This window comes from Anarhichas minor, unplaced genomic scaffold (genome assembly GCF_050575085.1).
Source record: "Anarhichas minor isolate MPS153535 unplaced genomic scaffold, ASM5057508v1 ptg000124l, whole genome shotgun sequence".
Classification (NCBI taxonomy): domain Eukaryota; kingdom Metazoa; phylum Chordata; class Actinopteri; order Perciformes; family Anarhichadidae; genus Anarhichas; species Anarhichas minor.
Genome location: NW_027466570.1, coordinates 100,894 through 110,251, shown reverse-complemented (window position 1 = coordinate 110,251; position 9,358 = coordinate 100,894). Strand labels below are relative to the sequence as shown.

Genomic DNA, 9,358 nt, shown 5'->3' with positions numbered 1-9,358 from the left:
TGAAAGCTGGTAAAGAAAGTAGTCGTCTTCATGTGACCATAACTGACCTACAACATGAAGTGTGTGTCACATGTTGATTGATCACCTCGGGAGATTTTCTTTGCCGGCGAGGATCCCTCAGTTTGGGCAAACTTCTGAGGGTCCTCGTTCTCCACTAAAAACAAAAGGTCTGCCTCCAGGAGCGGGGGAGGGGCCTGCCTTCAGTTTAAAACATGTCACCATTGCACGTAACACCTGGGAGGAGGAGTCAGGTGTCTTTATGAGCTGTTGCTTCCTGCACTAAATATCTATAATGCATGTAAAGCACGTAGTGTTGAGAATTCATTGTAAAGGCAGTGAAGATTACTCATGATGGTAAAGAGTGAAGTGTTACTGTGAGCCTAACAACAACAGATCTCTGAATGCTTCTTCCAGTTCTTAGTCCACTAGACTCGGCTCACTAGAGACCGGTCTCTGACCTTCAACAGGTGGTGGAGGACTGGAAGTAGTCCAGGATGGACCTGTTTAAAAGGCCACCACAGGAGGAGGAACCCTGTGGGGCTGGGACCCTCCCTCGGTTATGAAGGTCGGCTTCAGGACTCTGACCCCAACACCCTCAAATCAGGTCCCAATCTGACCCCTACTGCTTCACCACAAACACAAGAGTTATGTGTAAGTCCTGTAATCACATGAACACCAAGCATGATAAACCAGCAGAGCATCAACACTATCTGAGCCAACGAGTTAGTGAATCACATGAGACTGAAGAACAGCATTGAAGCTCAGCTTGTAGCAGCTCTGTTATTCATATTCATATCAATCATTCAGCGCTGTCAGCCTCCCAGGAGAAGAGCTCTCTGACCTCATGGAGACTACGCAGACACCCTCAGAGACCAGCAGCACTGCACTCTGGTCTGAATGTACAGAATACAAACCAGTTTTATTTGTTTTATACAATAAAAAGAAGATTAAAAGTTACAAAAATGGACAATATCAAAAGAAAAGAAAAGACAAAATTCAAAAGTTCAAATCACCAAATAATCCTCGTCAAAAAGACTCAAAGCTAGAAACACCTGAATAAACCCAAAAGCTCTGATTGTGTGTTGTCTCCTGTTTCTACCTTTTTACTTGGAGCGTCTTTAACCTCCTGGTCCTTATATGGTCACAACTAAACATCAGTACATCACTGATGAAGCTGTTGACGTGGTCTTACAGTTCATGAGACTTCTTTAAGTTAACTCTTGTCTCTCAGGTTCCTGTCTGGTCTTCCTGGTGAACGTCAGTCAGGATGTCTCCTAAACAGTTACCATGGTGACAGCATGTGACCTCACATCCTGTTTCCTTTGCTGATCAGAGCAAAGTGTGTCAAACCAAGATTATCTCATTAAATCATCTCAGCCAGTGATGCTTCACAGAGCATGTCTGATATCACATCAATAAATGACTGAGAGTCACTTAAACATCATCATCATTAAATGACCACTCAGCAATATTAGAAATCAAAGAAGTAAAATCATGAGAGATTTATTGAGAGAAATCAATAGTAACTCACTGAGTAGAACAAAACTTAAATGCATCAAGACTTCATGAGTCTAAAGCAGAACTAAAGAAAACAAGCCAAGTCTGCTTCACAGCGCCGGGGTTACAACTGAAAGACTCAGATATTGTCGTTCATGTCATCAGAAAACATCTGCAGCACATTAATGTGACAGAATACACACATGTAGTAGATGTTGTGCTCTACATGAGACAGTGATATTATTAATGTGTTCATTTCATCACCAGGTTTACAAGTTATCCTCAAGATGTTGGTAACCTTTGACAGTGTTTGAGCAACAATGATCCTCAGAACATCTGGTAGCAAACAGAGGTAAGGTTTAGGAGGAGATAGCAAACATCTGTATACGCTCCAACACTCTGTTCAGTAGAGCAGACTGAGCTGAACATGGGCGTCAAACTTACAGTCAGTGGGACTTCTGGTGTGAGGGGCGTGGCTTTTCAAAAATCGCATTTTGGGAGGTTGATTACAGCGCCACCATGTGGCCGATTGGAGTCATATTTATTGAGAAGCACATGAACATCATTTCCAGTTATTGATCCAAGTTTCATTTTTCTACCTCATTCCAGCTCACGGGAGTTTGAGCTGAAGCGGCAGACAACAAATAAGAACCCCAACAAAAAGAATCAGTAGAATTTCAAAAGGTCCTCGAGCCTAAATAAGAGTAAACCTGTTGTTATATGAGACCAATGTCTCTACATGTGAGAGGGTGTCAGACTTTAGTCTTTAAAAGTCTTCTGGTGTTTAACACACAACATAGAATCCAGGTGGAGGTGGTGGAGCAGTCTCCAGTCTCCAGATGCTCTCTGGATCACCAGGACTCAGCTGACATCAGATTACTTCCATCTGATGAGAGAAGAAGAGGAGAAGAGATGAACGAGTGTTTCCAGAGACTCCCTTCATCAGCTGTCAGTCAGTGACAGCACATCCAGTAGAAAGAGCAGCTTCCTCTCAGCTCTCATGTTAACCTACACTGAGCTCCAGGCTCACACACCTGCAGACTCTTTGGACCTCCGGTCTGTTGACTCTGCAGGTTCCACTGAAATAAAGTGCTGAGAGTCCTGAACGCATCATGACTGCAGAAGCAGAGAGGTGTTCACTGCTCACTGTGAAGATGGATCTAACCCTGTTACGCTGCGTTCACAACAAACACCGAGCGGATGTTCAACACGACGCCATTACATACAAAGTCAATGCAAAGACGCTGATAGACGTAGATTTGAGCCAATGAGGCGAAAGACGTGATGAGAACTGAAATATTTCCAACGGAGTAAGAGACACACGTGAGGCTGTGTGGTTAAAGCCTTTCAGCGTTAGATCCTCCTCCTTCATCTGACGTCCTGACGCTGTTGAATCACAAATGGAGGATAAACATCTTGTATCCGTCTGTGTTCACCCAGAGCTCTACGATACCTCATCTTAGTACAGAGACCAGACTGTGTATGAATGTATGAGTGTGAACCACAGACTGTCTATGGAACAAACAATAACCACGCTGACCTATGTACGCCTAGATGATGGAGCAGCTACAATGTTAGCTTAGCATTGATTGATCCAGACTCCATTCAGAAAACAACCATCTTAACAGCTGTTAGCTTGTCATCTTGTGGACAGACCTGACAAAGCATGAATTCAGACTTCTTACAAATCAACATCATTAAATATTATTTCAGCATCTTTTGAATGTTTGTTGAAGTTAAATCACAGCTGAATGTGTTTATTCTGGGTTCATACAGCTGTAGTAAAGCAGCCGACGAGTGTCTGATAGATACAGTGAATACTCCTCCACATGATGTGATGAACCACACATGATGGACTTTGGTTTCATCAGATATCTGGGACTTCCTCAACTCGTACAAAGCAGCACTAGAGATTATTTCAGCCCTGACTGATGATTGGCTACATGGAGGTAAGCCCCTCCCCCCTCTTGATCAAACTACCACGATGCTAACATTAGCTTTGTGTTTGGTGTGAACACAGCATCAGAGCTCAAAGAGTCTCCGTCACATTTCATCTACTGTGAAATATTTAATGTCAAACATGTAAATATGGAGTCTGTTGTAAAAATATGAGGACAAAACTAAAGACAAAAGGACAGACACATATAAGATGTTAAAGGTTCCACATGTTCCTACAAAGACTGAGCAGTAGAACATCAGCAGAGGTTACTAAATGTAACGCTGGTTCTATGAAGTGAGAGCAGTGATGTGCAGGCTTCAGTCAGACTGATCTCAGAGCTGTGACTAAGATGAACTGATCAATAGTTTGATAGTTTGATGAATGAGGACCACTGTCTCTAAACATCTGGTGATGCCGTCAGCTGTTAACAAGCTTCACTTCCTGTAGACGTGAACAACAACACATCGACTCAAACACACAATCACAACAAGCTTCTGACTCATCTGATTGGCTGACTGCTCTCTCGCTCTCGTCCAATCATGAAGCCTGTGGATCTGTGTTTGGTACAATACTGCTGAAACCAGCACGGACTGACTCCAACCCTCTACTGACCTCAGAGTCTCCAGTCTACAATGTGGACTCTTCTTAAGATCAGACAGAAGCTTCACGTCTGAATCCTTCAGCTTGTTTCCTCTCAGATCCAGTTCTCTCAGATGGGAGGGGTTTGACTTCAGAGCTGAGACCAGAGAAGAACAGCCTTCCTCTGTGATGTCACACTCTGACAGACTGCAAACACACAAAACAACACACAGAGTTTATCATATCGATACACAATGAATCATTATTTTCATCATCAACATGAGTGGCTTTCATTTTGGTTTCATCTTCTTTAGTAAACAGACATTTAGTGTAAATCCTGTCACTGTTGTGACATTTTAAATCATTATTACAGTGAAATAAGTGATTCCAGTGGAGTAGATTGCTGTAACAAACTAACAGCACGACTTAAACCGTCCTGGTTCCCTGACAGCAGGTGGGCCAAAGGATGTTCATGTTGGTTGGACAAGACATCCAACACTTTGATCCTGAGCAGGATAGTGACCAGTTCACCGTTCACTTTACGCCATTATTTCCAAACTCATATTAGCAGAGACACTAGCAGACATTGTTATCCCACAGTAACATGTTGGTAACACCACCATGAACTTGTATGCAGTAGATCACTTCAGACTTCAGAGCTGAGAGCAGAGAAGAACAGCTGACCTCTGTCAAACTGCAGTAACTCAATCTGCATGAAGAAGAAATGATGAAGAGAAACAATCTGTTCATAATCCAATCAGATGTGTTCATCTTTTAAATGTGGAACTCAACTTCACAAGGGTTTCCTGCAGCGTGGTAGCAGACGTGTAGAAGCAGCTTAAGTCAGGAGAAGTCATGACTTGTTTCAAATATAATATGAACTTTCAGGACAAACTGATCACAAAGCAAATGTTCAGATGAACCTGGAGCACAACAGGTTGATGAAGATGTGAGATGGATGATTCTTTATAGAACTTTGAGACATCTGTTACTAAATGTATTGATCTGTGTTGATCCAGATTCTAAAGAGCAGATCAGAAAATTAAGACAAAGTTTAAAAAATCCAAAATGTTATGAAAAAAAAGTCAGTATCAGAAATGTTATTTATAAATTACTTTAATAGTTATTTTACTACAAATTTGAAAAAAAGGTTTGGTTCCTGACGTGTGATTAAACTACATTTTCTTTCTCTCAATGATGAACACTGACTCACTCAAATATAGATTTTATCAGTGGCGGCTGGCCAATAGAGGGCCATGGGGCGTGGCCCCACCTTGAGCCACACAAAAAAGATTTATAATAAATTATACAAATTGTCAATATTTGTGTTTTTGAACTTTGGAATGTACCCAGTAATATGTGTAAAATATGATATCTGCGCAAAATATATGCTTTTCCTGCTCGTCCTCTCCGCCTGTCTGCTCGTCTCAGAACGTGCAGCTAGGGGGGCCAAACGAATTTGGGCCAAAAGAGGCGGGTCTAAGAAGCAGTTTAGCCAATTGCTGATTAAAGATATAAATGAGTGAAATACAATTTAGCCAATCAGCGTCCTCCAATAGATTCAGCTTTGGGCCAAAGTCGTTTGGCCCAAAGCTGCGCGTTCTCGTCAGGACTAGTCTCTACAGGCGAGCGCCAGCGCGAGCACTGCTCCTCCAAGACCCGTCTGAGAGGAGAACTTTGAGGAGAACCTTCAGGCCAAAGAGCTGATATCAGATCAGCCTGACCTCACAACCAGACAGCAGACTAGCGGGAAAGGGAAGCAGCACATGAAGCTGCTCCACTAGCTGAACACCAGACAGGTTAGGCTAGTGTGATGGGAAAATATATTATCGTATTATGCTTAGTTTTAAAGAATGTAAGTACTAAAAGTGCAGACACAGAACAGTAGTTCTGTAGATTTAATTAGTTTAGTATCCAGGTGTCTTGTTATCTGTTATCTTGTACACTGTTTCTTTGTTGGTAAGACGGAGACACAGAGAGACCTTGACTAACAGACATCCTTTGTCTGAAATACTTTTACTCCCCTTTTGACGCATTATCTGAAGTTGTAAAGGCGTGAACCTTTGTATGCATAAATGATGTTGAATATTGCACTTCGAAGAAGGTTTCACGCAGTCTGCTGAATACGTAGTTGCTGTGCTTTCTTCCCTCTTGCAAGAGAATAAACGGACAAAGACAACTTTGAGTCTTCTGATGACTTCATTATTAATTCGTGAACAAAAACTCTCTCCTCCCGATTAACCTAGAGATTTTCCACCACACTAGCTGGATGACGTCATGCTAATAACTTATTTAGCTTTTTAAAACTACGGGGACAGATCCAGCACGGACACTTAGGGAGTGAGGGAGGAGGAGGTAAGGAAACATGAGAACACCACGGTAGGGAGTGAGGGATGAAGAGGTAAGGAAACATGAGAACACCAGGGTAGGGAGTGAGGGATGAGGAGGTAAGGAAACATGAGAACACCAGGGTAGAGAGTGAGGGATGAAGAGGTAAGGAAACATGAGACCACCAGGGTAGGGAGTGAGGGATGAGGAGGTAAGGAAACATGAGAACACCAGGGTAGGGAGTGAGGGATGAGGAGGTAAGGAAACATGAGAACACCAGGGTAGAGAGTGAGGGATGAAGAGGTAAGGAAACATGAGACCACCAGGGTAGGGAGTGAGGGATGAGGAGGTAAGGAAACATGAGACCACCAGGGTAGGGAGTGAGGGATGAGGAGGTAAGGAAACATGAGACCACCAGGGTAGGGAGTGAGGGATGAGGAGGTAAGGAAACATGAGAACACCACGGTAGAGAGTGAGGGATGAGGAGGTAAGGAAACATGAGAACACCAGGGTAGGGAGTGAGGGATGAGGAGGTAAGGAAACATGAGAACACCAGGGTAGGGAGTGAGGGATGAGGAGGTAAGGAAACATGAGAACACCAGGGTAGGGAGTGAGGGATGAGGAGGTAAGGAAACATGAGAACACCAGGGTAGAGAGTGAGGGAGGAGGAGGTAAGGAAACATGAGAACACCAGGGTAGGGAGTGAGGGATGAGGAGGTAAGGAAACATGAGAACACCAGGGTAGGGAGTGAGGGATGAGGAGGTAAGGAAACATGAGAACACCAGGGTAGGGAGTGAGGGATGAGGAGGTAAGGAAACATGAGAACACCAGGGTAGGGAGTGAGGGATGAGGAGGTAAGGAAACATGAGAACACCAGGGTAGGGAGTGAGGGATGAGGAGGTAAGGAAACATGAGAACACCAGGGTAGGGAGTGAGGGAGGAGGAGGTAAGGAAACATGAGAACACCAGGGTAGGGAGTGAGGGATGAGGAGGTAAGGAAACATGAGAACACCAGGGTAGAGAGTGAGGGAGGAGGTAAGGAAACATGAGAACACCAGGGTAGAGAGTGAGGAAGGAGGAGGTAAGGAAACATGAGAACACCAGGGTAGGGAGTGAGGGATGAGGAGGTAAGGAAACATGAGAACACCAGGGTAGGGAGTGAGGGATGAGGAGGTAAGGAAACATGAGAACACCACGGTAGGGAGTGAGGGATGAAGAGGTAAGGAAACATGAGAACACCAGGGTAGGGAGTGAGGGATGAGGAGGTAAGGAAACATGAGAACACCAGGGTAGAGAGTGAGGGATGAAGAGGTAAGGAAACATGAGACCACCAGGGTAGGGAGTGAGGGATGAGGAGGTAAGGAAACATGAGACCACCAGGGTAGGGAGTGAGGGATGAGGAGGTAAGGAAACATGAGAACACCAGGGTAGGGAGTGAGGGATGAGGAGGTAAGGAAACATGAGAACACCAGGGTAGAGAGTGAGGGATGAAGAGGTAAAGAAACATGAGACCACCAGGGTAGGGAGTGAGGGATGAGGAGGTAAGGAAACATGAGACCACCAGGGTAGGGAGTGAGGGATGAGGAGGTAAGGAAACATGAGACCACCAGGGTAGGGAGTGAGGGATGAGGAGGTAAGGAAACATGAGAACACCACGGTAGAGAGTGAGGGATGAGGAGGTAAGGAAACATGAGAACACCAGGGTAGGGAGTGAGGGATGAGGAGGTAAGGAAACATGAGAACACCAGGGTAGGGAGTGAGGGATGAGGAGGTAAGGAAACATGAGAACACCAGGGTAGGGAGTGAGGGATGAGGAGGTAAGGAAACATGAGAACACCAGGGTAGAGAGTGAGGGAGGAGGAGGTAAGGAAACATGAGAACACCAGGGTAGGGAGTGAGGGATGAGGAGGTAAGGAAACATGAGAACACCAGGGTAGGGAGTGAGGGATGAGGAGGTAAGGAAACATGAGAACACCAGGGTAGGGAGTGAGGGATGAGGAGGTAAGGAAACATGAGAACACCAGGGTAGGGAGTGAGGGATGAGGAGGTAAGGAAACATGAGAACACCAGGGTAGGGAGTGAGGGATGAGGAGGTAAGGAAACATGAGAACACCAGGGTAGGGAGTGAGGGAGGAGGAGGTAAGGAAACATGAGAACACCAGGGTAGGGAGTGAGGGATGAGGAGGTAAGGAAACATGAGAACACCAGGGTAGAGAGTGAGGGAGGAGGAGGTAAGGAAACATGAGAACACCAGGGTAGAGAGTGAGGAAGGAGGAGGTAAGGAAACATGAGAACACCAGGGTAGGGAGTGAGGGATGAGGAGGTAAGGAAACATGAGAACACCAGGGTAGGGAGTGAGGGATGAGGAGGTAAGGAAACATGAGAACACCAGGGTAGGGAGTGAGGGATGAGGAGATAAGGAAACATGAGAACACCAGGGTAGGGAGTGAGGGAGGAGGAGGTAAGGAAACATGAGAACACCAGGGTAGGGGGTGAGGGATGAGGAGGTAAGGAAACATGAGAACACCACGGTAGGGAGTGAGGGATGAGGAGGTAAGGAAACATGAGAACACCAGGGTAGGGAGTGAGGGATGAGGAGGTAAGGAAACATGAGAACACCAGGGTAGAGAGTGAGGGATGAAGAGGTAAGGAAACATGAGACCACCAGGGTAGGGAGTGAGGGATGAGGAGGTAAGGAAACATGAGACCACCAGGGTAGGGAGTGAGGGATGAGGAGGTAAGGAAACATGAGAACACCAGGGTAGGGAGTGAGGGATGAGGAGGTAAGGAAACATGAGAACACCAGGGTAGAGAGTGAGGGATGAAGAGGTAAGGAAACATGAGACCACCAGGGTAGGGAGTGAGGGATGAGGAGGTAAGGAAACATGAGACCACCAGGGTAGGGAGTGAGGGATGAGGAGGTAAGGAAACATGAGACCACCAGGGTAGGGAGTGAGGGATGAGGAGGTAAGGAAACATGAGAACACCACGGTAGAGAGTGAGGGATGAGGAGG

The 9,358-nt window shown here is 45.4% G+C and overlaps 1 protein-coding gene across 3 annotated transcripts in view; it reads right to left on the bottom strand.

Annotated features, from left to right (window-relative positions):
- Positions 1–887: 887 nt before the first annotated feature.
- LOC142940996 (NLR family CARD domain-containing protein 3-like) overlaps positions 888–9,358 on the bottom strand; it is a 40,858-nt gene continuing 32,387 nt past the window's right edge. For all 3 annotated transcript variants that reach the window (XM_076083221.1, XM_076083222.1, XM_076083223.1), the window contains 2 exons: positions 4,049–4,222; positions 888–2,383 (listed from right to left, as the gene is read on the bottom strand). In XM_076083221.1, the coding sequence (XP_075939336.1) occupies positions 2,374–2,383; positions 4,049–4,222 (184 nt within the window). In that variant the 3' untranslated portion in view covers positions 888–2,373. The remainder of the gene's footprint in view (positions 2,384–4,048; positions 4,223–9,358) is intronic.